General features: G+C 39.5%; 1 protein-coding gene across 2 annotated transcripts in view; it reads left to right on the top strand.

The window, feature by feature from the left end:
• Positions 1 to 1,184: 1,184 nt before the first annotated feature.
• GYG1 (glycogenin 1) overlaps positions 1,185 to 14,062 on the top strand; it is a 53,974-nt gene continuing 41,096 nt past the window's right edge. For both annotated transcript variants that reach the window (XM_063442480.1, XM_063442479.1), the window contains exon 1: positions 1,185 to 1,291. In XM_063442480.1, the coding sequence (XP_063298550.1) occupies positions 1,285 to 1,291 (7 nt within the window). In that variant the 5' untranslated portion in view covers positions 1,185 to 1,284. The remainder of the gene's footprint in view (positions 1,292 to 14,062) is intronic.

Raw genomic sequence — 14,062 nt, 5'->3', positions numbered from 1 at the left:
CTCCCCACCCAGTCCGCAGGCACATTGCAATTGCCCCGTTGCCCTTCCCCTGGATCCGCCACTGTGCCCAATTCAGTTTGCCAGAATGGTTTGCTGGGTCTGTGTTGCCTTTTGAGACCATATGGTAGCCCAGGAATGTGAAATAATCCCATCATGGCATACCATTTTCAAATGTAGACAACCCAGGGTATTCCAAATAGGGTATTTCCAGTCTTTTGTAGTAGCCACTTATTCACAAATGCTGGCCAAAATTAGCGTGTTTGTTTTTGCATTTTTTTTTTCCCACAAAAACTATACTTTTACTGGTGATTTCATCGTCGTAATAAATGTTACTGTTTTAAACACTCATATTTGTGTTCAGCGAAGTCTCCTGAGTATAACAATGCCCAGGGTATTCCAAATGGGGTATTTCTAGTCTTTTGTAGAAACCACTTAGCCACAAACGCTGGCCAAAGTTAGCGTTTTTATTTGTTTTTTATAAGTGTTTTTTTTTCAATTTATATTTTATATATACATATGTGTGTGTGTATATACATACATATAAATGCACACACACATAAACTTATAATACGTGTATATAATATGTGTGTGTATTCTATTTCTCTCTACAATTGCGCTAGTAGGTTCTTTGCTCACTGCTGACTGAGTGAATATTTTCATTTCTTTGGAATGGTTATTTGCTTAATCAGTTTGTAGCATCTTTTTTTAATATGAGTCTCTTAATTTTCCCTAATTATTTCATTACTTCCTGAGGATTTCTCTCTTAATATTTAAAATAGGCTAAAAAATAAATAAATAATATGTGCCCATGTTCAGTGCAGTTACCTTTCCCTTACATGGCAACCTATCACATTGTGTCTTCTAATCTTGACTATATCATTCCCTACCATCCACGATTACAATTGTACTGCTCTGCGGAATATGTTGGCGTTCTAGAACAACCGCTAAAATAATATTCTGCTCACTACTTTAGAGTTACTGGCAAGCGGTGATACTGTGTTCTGCTGCTGTAGAAGCGCTCGTAGAAGTCATGGAATCCCACGGAATCCCTGCACTGGGGAACCCAGGGCAAACAGTAACAATGTATCCAGGACTGAAGAACGCTCGTTGTGTGCGTGTGTCTTGCATAACCTCCTGCTGGGGGCGGTGCTTGGTCATGTGACCGCCGCGTATAAGAGGCAGGTCACTGGGAGCCCCTGTGATCGGCGGCATCTGCACAGCTGGGTTAGGGGAGGAGCGAGCCCGGAACCGACTGTACATCTTGCTGTACGGAGTCTCTCAGTCATGGCAGGTAAGTCACTGCTTTATTCACAACTTGGGAATCCATGACCTTTCTCATTAGGGTCAGAGCGCTACCCACTGCAGCTGGCAGAGGATGCTGAACTTAGTAATGGATGTTAGTCTAGTGCAGGGGTAGGCAACCATAGGCACCTCTGATGTTATGGGCGACATCCCCTATAATGCTGGCAGAGCATCAGAGGCGATGCAGTCCAAAAATGTTTTGCCTACGCCTGGCAGTGACAGCTCACTGTGCCTATGTATAACCATTGACCTCTGCGTGCTATTGGAAATATAGCTTGTATGCATGATTCTACAGGGGCTCCATCACAATTCCCCCCCCGCGTGACCTTCACCTGCACATCAGCACTGTGTATCCCCTGGAAGACCCTTATAACTTATCTGTGATGTTTTATGTGCACCTTTACACTGAAGACCTAATTATTACATTGCACCTTATTTATGGCGTGCTATATGGACCTTAGCTTTGATGCACTATGTAGACCTTGGGCTATATTGCACCTTATCAGCTCCTTCCTCTTCCTTACACGGGGCTGACGTTTCATACACTAGCAGAGCGATGGCTTCCAGTGAGCGAGTGAAAGTAATATGTATGTTGTATGTTCCTGCACCTATCTGCAGGGTTACTTGAATTTACAGTCACTTGCTCGATGCTGTTAACCACTTATTTAGCTGCATGATGGTGCAATAAGTTGGGAGGAGTGGGGGTGAATCGGTCTTAAGCATTAAGGTGCAGATGTGACATAATAGTGATGGTTACTACTTAAAACTAGAATATAAAAATCTTAAAGGATTAAAGAGACTTGCTCATAAAGCACTGTAAACACAACATTTATTACATTTAATTACATTTATACTTTTTTTTTTTTTTTTGGGTTTCATTCGTTTTTTATGTTTTGGTCATTGAGCGTGGATGTTATGTGTCTGTTTTTAATATAACCCTAGGCTAGTAATGGGGACAGAGCTCACTCCTATCCATGTTATATTATTGATCTGACATATTTCATGACTACTGTAACCGCAGATGTGCCCAGAAAGATGTTTTGTGTACAAAGAAAAAACAATGCTGGGCTACTCTGTTTTGTGACACACGGATTATTTTTTCCCATTATAGCTCGGGATGGTAGAAGCTAAAAAGCTACAAGATATAACTTGTCATTCTGTGTTATCATTGGGAAAATCACTGTCCTGGAAACTAAACCCAAATCTGGCAACGTAACAAGTGATTTCATGGAGATCTGCCACTAGGCCTCCCCACATAGTTTGTTCTATTTATGGCTCATAGGGTATCTCGCTTGGGAAATAAGAGTGTGGCTGTGACAGGCCTTCTTTTTTTTCCCAGCATGTAATGAGCTCCTTGCAATTTCACAGAAAATCATGTGGCATGCTTAGACTGGAACAAGAACTGTGCTTTTATACAAGGAACATTGCTGTAGGTGAGCACATTAGGGTTATTCCCTACGATGAGAATTGTGCAACATTGACTAATAAATGGCACATTTTAGCACAAATGTTTAAACTTCTTGTCAATTCTTGATCGTTCCCATTTTAGTAAATAAAACTACTGGTAATTGTTTTCAAATATGAATGCACATGTGGATACAGGCACTTTATATATTAAAATAAACTTTGTGATGGCCCCTGTGACACAACACCCATACTCTAACTGAGTACCTCCTCCAGGCCAGCTTCCTAGCTGCTTTCAAGGAAACTGGAGCACTTCAGACCCAGTTGTCGAAGCATGACTGGGGTTATGGAGGACCTCTTCCACCAGATCAGGCTGCAGTGAATATAGCAATGGAGACCCTTTTTCATGTAGAGCAGTGATTAAAGCTTTACTGTAGCCTTTCTCCCACACATTAGAGGAGTCTGAATGTAGGGCATAGAATTAATCTTTATTTTATGAACGCAGATCTTTTTATGTGACAATGCAGACTCTCCCTGCCCTGGGTCTTTCATAAAATAGAATATAAAGCACAAGCGTCCCTCCCCTGCGCCTCTCTTTCTGGGGACTTAATCATGTTATCACCAGCTAACTCAATTGGTTCCCTGCTGTGCCCTCACAGTCCTAAAGGTACAGTATACAAAATGTTCACCAGAACCCCCTTTTCCTGGACTGTACCCCCTGAAAAGCTAGTCACTTAGCGCCCTAATTGGAAAATCCATACCAAAGATACAGTGTGTTAAAGTTTGACCAGATTATGGCTATTTTCCGATCCGGTGAGTTCCAGGCGTGTGGCGGCTTAGTCCTGGTATTCAAAAAGGGGTTCCTGGAACTCTCAGGAGGAGAGTGCTTTCAAGCCCCAGGTATCCTCCAATGCCTCCATGCATCCCCAACTTCCTGGCCAAAAAGCAATCTCTTTGGAGGTCAGAGGTCTGAGCAGTACCTATTTAAAGCTTGACCGGACCTCAGCACAATTCCAGTCCGATATACAGTTCCAGGGTGTTTCAGGGTATATCCCGGTCATGCGCTTGAAGTTTAAAATGAGTTCAGGCGATCCTCAGAGGTCCTCAAGTCCTTCTTGGAAGCAAAATAAGTGTCCTCTTTTAGGGGACCAGGCCCATATTATTTTCCAAAAGGCTGTTGCACAGGAGCTTCTGTCACAACCCCCATGTTTATTTTTATTTAGGCTTTCAGTCGTTTAAAATTACTTGCAAACTTCTTCAGCCTAATTTTTGACATTTGACATAAATAAATGGCTGCTCTCAGCTGTGTATTTCATGTTGAAGAATGTCTGTCAATCTGTGTTTTATATCCTTTTTCCTTTTAATGGTTTAAAGTTTTTCAGTACTACCACCAATATCTACTTTCCTGTACATATATTGTGGCAAGAAGGCTTTTTGACAAAGAAACCATGCTCTCTATGTTTGGGGCCTTGTATACTCAATTCCAGAAGACACACCAGTTACATAGATTGTTGCCACTGCTTGGGCAAATCATAGCCCTTGGCAAGCGTAATGTTTACCATTTGGCACAGTGCAGTCACACTTTCATGGCTAGCTTCACACATAAGATAAAAAAAACTGTTCATACAACTTGTATATGAGTAGGTAGCCACAGTGTGTCCTTTTTAAGGTAAAATAATTGTATTGCCAGTTCACAGTTCAGTTCACTTGTTTTAAAGTCCTCAAAGCTCAGGACTTTAAGTCCCAATGGGACTATAATATGACTACACACTCTTCCAGGTGGCTGGACATCTCCACCAAAAAGTGTCAACTGTCAAAGGCATCCACAACCAAGATAACCTTCAGAAGGGTAGTACTAATGATTACCTAAACTGTTTTTGACCTTTCAAGCAATAGTTTTAGGCCTCAAATCAATGATTGTGTGTTTATATCCTGCCTACAGATCAATTGATCTTGCTTCAGCTAATGACATTAATTTGTAGTAGGCTGTGGCAAAACGGATGGTACAACTAATAACATTGACGTTAAATAGATTGTGGTATAACTGATGGTACAAATGCGATAAAAGGAACATAAATGCTTGGAAAAGATTGGCAGAGTTTTGTTATGTCTCCTGTTATGTTTTGCCAACTTCTGTTTATACACCATCTTTTACATGAAGATGATGTTTTGGAACATGGTAATGTTACAAAGAAATACAATTATTTTTTAACTTTAGAGTATTCCTTTTTAGTTTTGATTATTTTGTGTAAAAAAAATAAAACCAAACATAAAACTTACCTGGAATCCAGTACCAACACAGTCCGCTCACTGCTGCTCGATCTTTTCACAATGAGAGAATCCATTTTGATGATCTCAGGACCAATCAGATGCTTCTCATCGATTGAGGCCCTACTGCACATGCGTGGCAATTACTGCAATCTGCCAGTCCAATGCTTCTTATTAGAGAAAACGGACAGTGTTTATGTACCAACACCAAAACATTATTTTGGTGCTTAGAATATTACTTAAAAATTATGTTTGTTTTCTCATTATCTTATTACCAGCTGTTACTTTATCTGATGTTGATGTTCCATCCAATGTTTCCTATTTTTAGTTTTAAGCTGTCAACCTGTGCCAGTTTGATCTCTATTCTCAACAATGTTTCCATTCCAATACTGATCCAGATCTTTCGAGGACTTAAAACGTCCAGAGCAGGTTTCACGAGAGCACTGTAACTCAATATATTATCTGTTCATGTAACCTATACAAGGTATCCTGTCTTGTGATTAAAGTATATTTTTAAACAAAATATAATAAACATGGTCTAGACATGCAGCCATTAGTGTCATCTGCTTAAATACAAATACAGATTAAATTCAGAAAAATACTGCCCATTGTATAAATATTCTGCTATTTTGAGGATATTTTCAAATTAAAAGGTATTTTTTTCCTTTTTGTAAATTGGTTCTGTTAATTTAGTAAGCATTTTCAGCATTAATACCAAGCTCAATGACTGTAAACTAACTTAGCTGACTTTATTGACACTGCTATAATAATGTCTCGATTAACCTTGAGTGATCCTCTCCGTGAGTTTCCTTCATTCATGGAGTATGGTTACATTTCTTTTTGGTATACACTCTCCGTACACCTGTGATATGTGAGACTGTATGCCATCTTACCGTGACATTTCTTGATCTGGTTCCTCCTTGCCTACTGCTTGTTTACTCCAACGACTAGTAAAATTACAGCTCTGTGGTATTTGTTGGTGCTATATAAATTATAATAATTAGGAATCCTATATATAAAAAGGGTCTTTCTTCTGAATAACACTACAGTCCTGTTATAATCAGTTAATTCCATCAGTACCTTGCGTAAGCCCAATTAATCACTACTAACATTTTTGCTCAACCCAACCACTAACTAAAAAAAACTTGCTTTTCCCATAGAAATCACAAATTTGCAGTGATGTTACTACTGCAAAGGATACATTGTATTAACTATCCACGGACTTCAGGTGGAAGGGGTCTCCAATCACAATTTTATCCCCCCATAACCTTTTTGTTTTTTGCTTCCCAAGCATTACCAAGCCTCAATAGCCAACTAGTAACCAACCTCCTGCTGATGATTTGCGTTAACAATAAAACAGCTGTCCATGAGTGGTTTGCTGGCTTTGCATCTTTTACTAAGTTGTGTTTCAAAGCTGTTGTATAAAGCAAACACAGACTACAAGGAATCAATGTTTAAAATGGATGAGGCAAAAATGTGATTCTTTGTTAAACAAATTTGCATATGCCAACCCAGAATCCTCTGTGGTAGTAACATCACTGCAAATCTGTTTTTTTCTGTGGGAAAAGCAAGTCTTATGGCTTGTCTGGTGTGCACGCAGACTCTTCTTTAAAACTGTATTAAAAAAATAAAATATCTCTATCTCTATCTCTATCTCTATCTCTCAAAATAAAATCTTCCCAGCACCTTAATCGTATTCAGAAGGAAACTCTCTATTGTGCTGGAGAAAGTAGGCTCACTTCAATTAACAATTTATTGCAGACAGCTGTTACAACTCTGGCAAATTTGATGTCTCTTTCTCAACTAACAGAGACCCCTGAAAACATCGTGTCCTAACTGGAGTCCTGTGGCAGTTGCTGTGCCACACTATTAATATATTTGCTGATAAGACAATGTCACCTGTCCCTCACATATCATGCTTTGTGGAGTCCTGAAAACAAAGCATTATTTTTTGTAGGTGTAATGGGTGCGGTGCAAGGTGCAGGCAAGGATGTACCTTCTGCAACTTCATGGACATGGTAAAGCTGGAAGTCTGTTACGGCTTCTATTTAATTTATAATATTAATTTATTAGCTCTCTGGCTGCTGCAATTTATTTATAGACAAAATGATTTGCATACTGGAAACTGAATTTGCCCCAAGAATCAGAGTCCTTTCTTGGTGGAAATACAATTGATACCTTCACTTCTAGTGAATGGTACAATTGAATCAACACCAGAGGAGGCTTGTAACTGCTATTTAAGTGGCGGTTCTCTCCTGAAACTGCTATTTTTAGACGTTTCGAAGAGCTTCCTGTTCAGTGGTGTCTTAGCATCAGTGCTAAGAATGCGATCTGTACAAACATACTTACCAAGTGACATGTCCAGTGTAAGGCCAAGCTTTGGAGTAGGAATGTGCATAGTAGAAAAGTCCATTCTCTGATGTCATCAGCATTGCCATATATTCAACCTTGCTGGCCACCAGTTGTGCCACTGGTCACAAATACAAAATGGGCGTTAAAATGTTCAGAACACTAAATAAGAATACTGGCTATTGTTTGTATCATACGCAATTTATTGTAAAATGGTAACACATTGTAACGCTGTAATTTTAAACCTTTGCATAATAAAGAAATTTACAAAAAAATAATACAAAATGGACTTCTGTGGGAGTTCTTACAAAACAATTGTTTACAATTCATTTCAAAATCTGAAGAATTATCTCTATCAGATATCATGAGTTGCAAAACAGATCTTGATTAAAGAACCACTCCATTTAAAAAAAAAAAAAAAAATCTGTGTGTGTGTGTGTATATATATATATATATATATATATAAATTTTATTTTTTTATTAAAATGTAGGTTTGCATGTTTTCTTTGAGGGCATATAAGATCTAGTATCTACAGGTACTGCAAGCCCTTACTTTTTTCCCTGGCATAGACGTTCTAATTTCAATAATTAAGCAGAAGATTCTCATAGAGGAGCATTGTGGACTCGCCAATCGTGTGTGTGTGGTTGTCCAATGACAGATTTCTCATTCATCAGTATTGCAGCTTGTTGAGAAGTATGAGTATGCACCTGCCTTTCAGTTTAGCTCCAAGGAACTGAATTACATGGAAGACATTGACTGGCAGCCAGATAGGTGTTTTATAGTTACCGGTAATTTACAAGTGTTGCTTTTATTAGAGGAGATAGTCTGCACATATAAAAGTGAAATGCTTTGTGTGTTGGCATTGGTCTTTTAAGTTTTAACAATGTTTGATGTTCAAACCCACTTATGACAGCTTCGTATGAATCTAATAAACTAAAGGAGGATTATGGTAAACATTTATTTGAATGAATGCCCCTCAAGTTTGTCAGCTATGCACATTAAAAGTTGACCTGTCACAACAAGTTATTTTTGTTATAACAGCTGCTGAAGCAGTGACTATATAATTTATATTAACGATAAATGGCTTTGAATTTCTTTATAAACTGTCATGATTTACTTTCCTCCTTTTCAATGTTCCTGCACTTCCATGTTCACAGGCCTATAGGTGTTTCATAGCTATGTGTGTTAACTACCGTCCATTACTTCTCCAATGGTTCCGACATACTGTCTTCATATTACCATCAGAAATGAGTGACATCAGACATTTCATTCTTAGATCACTCTGCATGAGCTGAATGCATGTTACTAGAGAATATCTGTGGTGGAGAGCAGGAGACCGGTCTGTAGTAGTGTATCCATGGCCTCAATCAGTACACCTGTAAGGGGCGCTGGGCCCCATATGGCCAGAAAAATCCATCCATCTATCCATCCATCCATCCATAAGATCTCTCTCCCCATGTCATTGAATGCTTTTTGAGGTAGTCAGGGAGGCTGTCCATATGCCCCTCTGCTGAGTCCTCTCCCTCTCACGAATCCCACAGCAACTCTCCGACACTGCACATTGCTGGGGCCTCGCGAGAACAGCTTAGGCACCCAGCAGGAGCAGAGAGGCTCAAAATACCACCAGGCAATATAGTGTTCCAACTTCATGGCCAGAGGAGGGAGGGCAAATATTAAATAAAGAAAAAATTAATTAATTAATAAACTCTCACCCTCTCTCCCAAAACACAGCCCATATATCAGCCTCCACACACAAACACACTGTATACACACACTGCATCCACTACAAACTGTGTGTGTGGGATACATATACACACACTACTCCTTACAAACACTGCATCCAGTACACACAAACATTCCATCCAATATGCAAACATTTCCTTCCTGACACACACACTACATCCCTTACACATACTGGATTCCCTATACAAACACACTTCATTCCCTAAACACACACATTACATCCTCTACGAATACACAGTACATTTCCTACCGCAGCTTTAAGTGCTTGTGAGATGGTGGTAATATGGGTGGCAGGTCCTTTAGGCAAAGTCAGGGCCACCCCGTCGGCACACTCTGTGGGAGGGGACACCAAAGACCAAGGATCCTCTTAAGAGTATTAAAAGCGCCTGTGCACGTTTGGCCCCTGCACAGCTTGCCTATGCGTTAAGACAACCATGACTCGAGCTGTTTAAGAGACCCTAACATTTCTGACAGTAGCCCTGGTGCACCTCCTACCCGCCGGTATCCTCATCACTCATTTGTCAGCGTATACTAGGGGTGGCCAAATTTTGTCTGTAAGATACTCATGTTAAAATTTTAGAGCCACAATTACATTTTATTGGAGTGTTCAACAGAACCAAATATTGTCACGTGTCTCATTCCCCCAGCACCCCTATGTGTCTCACTCTCCCCCAGCACCTCCATTCAAGTGTTTCATTTCCTCTGCACCATGTGTCTCATTCCCGACAACTTCACCATGTGTCTCCAAGGTGTTACCCTCCTCTTCCCCATGTGCCAGCTTACCTCCCCAGTGTAGTGTGGCTGAGCAGTGGACTGTGGTAAAGGAGCTTGTTTCCCTCCACCCGGTCTGACAAGAAGTGTGTTCACCTCCTTTCAGACCTAGTGCAGGGAAACCAGCTTCTCTACCACTCTCACTGTACTGTGCAGTGCACTCCCCTCCTGCCAGTCAGCTGGTTACTGTCCCCCCCCCAGGCAGGTGTGCTGCCTTATGGTTGCGCCGGCCCTAAAAAGTTTTGCAAGGTGTCTAAAGAGCCACATGCGGCTTGCGAGTTTAGCCATGTCTGGTATATACTATACTATTGGCATGGAGAGTTGTATGCCAACAGTTACTTGACAGGTGAACTGGAGGGAACATAAAATATAGATTATTTTTTTTTTTTTTAGAAAATAACTGTTTACAAGCAGTTCTACTAGTACAATGTATAACTGGCTTATTTTTAAACAAATTTCATTTGTGATAATGAAGTGTGCAGCATGACCTACATTTGACCAAAATTAACGTTGATTATATTGTATTTCTGTACTGAGCTTATAGTTTAGACTTGGAGTGTCCATCAATAGCTATTTCTACTTTTCATTGAGGCAGTATATAAAATCATGTACATTAATTCTAGAGACCAGCTTTCTCTCCCTTAAGAAGGCGCTGTGTTGCAATTCATGTCATTCTTACTTGAAACTCATTTAGGTGGAAACATAGCTGTAGTCACGTTTACTATAAAGCATTTTCTATTGCAGTTAAGTCTAACATTGCGTTTTCCATTCAGTATTTCTGTTGGTTTTACTTCCACTTTGCTTGCGTTACAGCAATTTTTTTAAGCAATTCATTCATAGGATATTAAGCAATGCTACTCTGCTAATTTACTCTACATCATCCATCATACTTACCGGTATGTCTCCTCCTCCTCATTGTGAGGGTACATTAGTTCTATATAAAAGCTACTGTCTCTTTATGTACTTGAAAGTGCTCTCCTGGAAATAGAAACTGCTTAGAGTTAAGATATTTGCATTAGCTGATTATTTGGAATGAAACTTATTCTGCACTTTATATTGTTGTTCCATTGGCAGAATGACAAAAAATCTTGTAGAAATTGCAAAAATATCCACACAATATCTCACCCTTTGCCAAGGTAGATTCTTAAAGTTAGTGTTTTGTAGTAGAACAATACTGTTTTCTTGCACTTCCTTTATTTTTTTACTTTTGAAATTAGACTCCCCTCCAAGTATTATTTATAAAAGGGATGCAATATAATTCCCTTTCCTTCCTGACATTGCACAGAGCAGAGAAACCGGGGCTGTGGTTCAGGGAGTAGCACATATATCTGGAGATGGGGTTCAAGGAGTCCTGGGGGTCTGTTTTACATGGAAATGAGAGATGTGAAGGGGGCTTAGGGTACTGTAATGCAGCCATTCTTAAAGAGAAAGACAATGGTGGAAGGAAAATAAAAGAAGTGGTTGTGAAAACGAGGGATTAGTAATTAAACACATATGGGAATAATGTTTGGTGGAAAGAATCAGAAGAGGTTTAAAGGCAGAAAACACGTGAATGAAGGAGAATATATGGAACTGATGACAGAAAGGTGCAGTGTGTGTATTGTATGAAAAGACAGCCTCTCTTGTCATCAGTAATCTCTAATATGAAACCAAGAGGGCTGCCCGCACCTAAACATGCATACATTATAGGGTGCTACTGGGACTGTACAACAATAAAATCCAGTACACTCACTCATCCACTAAGCAGCAATTTCAAGGTTTACAGAATGTAATAGTTTTATTTAAAAGCTCTTCACGTAGCCAAAAATAATGGCACACAATACATTCAGTATGGAGGTTTGGTCACAGGTTCAGTCCTGAACCCAGGTTCTAGTTGAACTACATTGGAAGGGTATTTTATCCATACTTACATTCCTGGTTCTCTGACTGGAGCAGTTTATTCTTTGTTCCAGTGAAGTCTCAGAGGAGTGCTAGGTGTGTGGAAACCCAAGACATGTAACTATTTATATTTGCCTACTTCAAACTACCTCATCGATTGAACGCTTGTTTGAGCAGGTCCTTCTTCATCTCTCAAATATCCCCTTTCTATAATTGTAAAGAGCTGTCGTTATGTCAGAGCTATATAAATGCTAAAAATATTAAGTATAGACAAACCTAGAATTCAGATATTTAACTATATGAGATCAAATTGGGTCACAACCCATGGCTCTGTTAAAATGTGTTCAATTTGTTCCTATTTTGGATCACAACCCATGCCTCTGTTAAAATGTTGCGTTCAAAATAATGCTGTACTGCTATGAGTGAGGGATGCAGGATGAAGTCTGAATCATGATGCCTATCTGTGATCATTTGCATGTCCTATAGGAATTCTGGGAGAATTGTAGAAAAATGACTTCAGAGAATATCTGTGCCCTAGACGGACTTTTCCTGAGTTTGTACCTGTGATATATAAATAAGGTACAGTAGGTTAGTTTCTGTTCAGAGGTTAAGGAATGTGCTACTCAGTTCCAATTTGCATATTTTCGTCTCACCACAATCTAGGGAATGTGGGGGGGAACGGGGAAGACAAACAAACGGCAACTGACGCCACATATGGTAAACCCACCCACACTGCAACTGGTACAAAGTAAGAATGTGGTACTTTCTGTCTAGTTTATGATTTAGACCTATTTAGTTTAGTTTAAGTATGTGGCCATTCCATTGCGTATACCCCAAAACCAGGCAATTTCAATGTGTAGATTCATTGTGTTGGTGATGGAATTTGGGATTGACATGTTCCTTTTAATTTGCTTTAAGATCTTTTTGGGAGCATATTTATTTTGGCAGATGCATTCAGATGTAGGTCATTGCTTGTCAAATAAGTGACGGTTTTATGGTCGTGCTAGGAGGACTATTTGCAGCGTGGTATGTTTATGGGTCAGAGCAGAAGATTACAGGCTAAACAAGCTGTAATGCCGTCCTTTCATGCTATGACTAAGGCAGGATAACCACTACAGCTGTCTCTTTTCTTTCATTTGTGCAGACTGGCTCGCTTATAGGGAATCACTGAGGGAACGTGATTATTTATCATTCAGTGCCCTTTATTCCTCCCTGCTAACTGCTCTAGGGCTTGCATCTGTGGAACAGTTTATATGTATTTGGCAAATCAGGCTTTAACTGTCTATACATATAAGCAGGGAAATAAATTGTTCTCCTAATCGTTTTAGATACCAGAGGGTTAAGCAGCCACAATAAATCTTTGGAGAATGTCCTGTCTTAGGGAGAGCAGCCTCTGATTATTTAACACAAGTAGTATAATGGGCAGTCTTTTATGCCTGGGAAATTGGTCTTTAGCATGCTAGGGAAAGTAGTCTCTGGTACTCTATTATACTAGGGAAAGCAGTCTCTGGTACTCTATTATACTAGGGAAAGTAGTCTCTGGTACTCTATTATACTAGGGAAAGTAGTCTCTGGTACTCTATTATACTAGGGAAAGTAGTCTCTGGTACTCTATTATACTAGGGAAAGTAGTCTCTGGTACTCTATTATACTAGGGAAAGTAGTCTCTGGTACTCTATTATACTAGGGAAAGTAGTCTCTGGTACTCTATTATACTAGGGAAAGTAGTCTCTGGTACTCTATTATACTAGGGAAAGTAGTCTCTGGTACTCTATTATACTAGGGAAAGTAGTCTCTGGTACTCTATTATACTAGGGGAAAGCAGTCTCTGGTACTCTATTATCTTAGGAAAGCAATCTCTGATAACTCTACTATACTTGGAAAAACCGCCTCTGGTACTCTACTATACTAGTGAAAACAATATTTTACTATAGAAAGCAGTCTCTGGTAACTACAATACTAAGGAAAACAGTCTCTGGTACTCTCATTCACTAGAGAAAGCAGTACTCATGCACTAAGCAAAGCAGTCCTTAATATTCCTTTTTATTAGGTGAATCAGAGTCCGGTACTTGTCTGTATTAGCAGCAACAGTCTCTGTTCCTTTCCTGTGTTAGGTAGTTAGACAATCTCTGATAGTCTACTGAGTGATAAAAAGACAGTTTGTGTTATTTTCTATACTAGAGAAAGCAGTCTAACAGTTTGCTTCTGCTACTAACAGTCTCTGTTAGTCTTCACGATTAGGGAAAGCAGTCTTTCCTATTCTCAAAGAGGCTGTAAAGCAGGCTCTTGTATATCATACTAGGGTAGAAGGTGTTGGTATTCATTAGGAAGATCTAATGGTCTTGG

Source organism: Pelobates fuscus, chromosome 2 (assembly GCF_036172605.1).
Source record: "Pelobates fuscus isolate aPelFus1 chromosome 2, aPelFus1.pri, whole genome shotgun sequence".
Taxonomy (NCBI): domain Eukaryota; kingdom Metazoa; phylum Chordata; class Amphibia; order Anura; family Pelobatidae; genus Pelobates; species Pelobates fuscus.
This window is presented reverse-complemented; position numbering and strand designations above follow the sequence as displayed.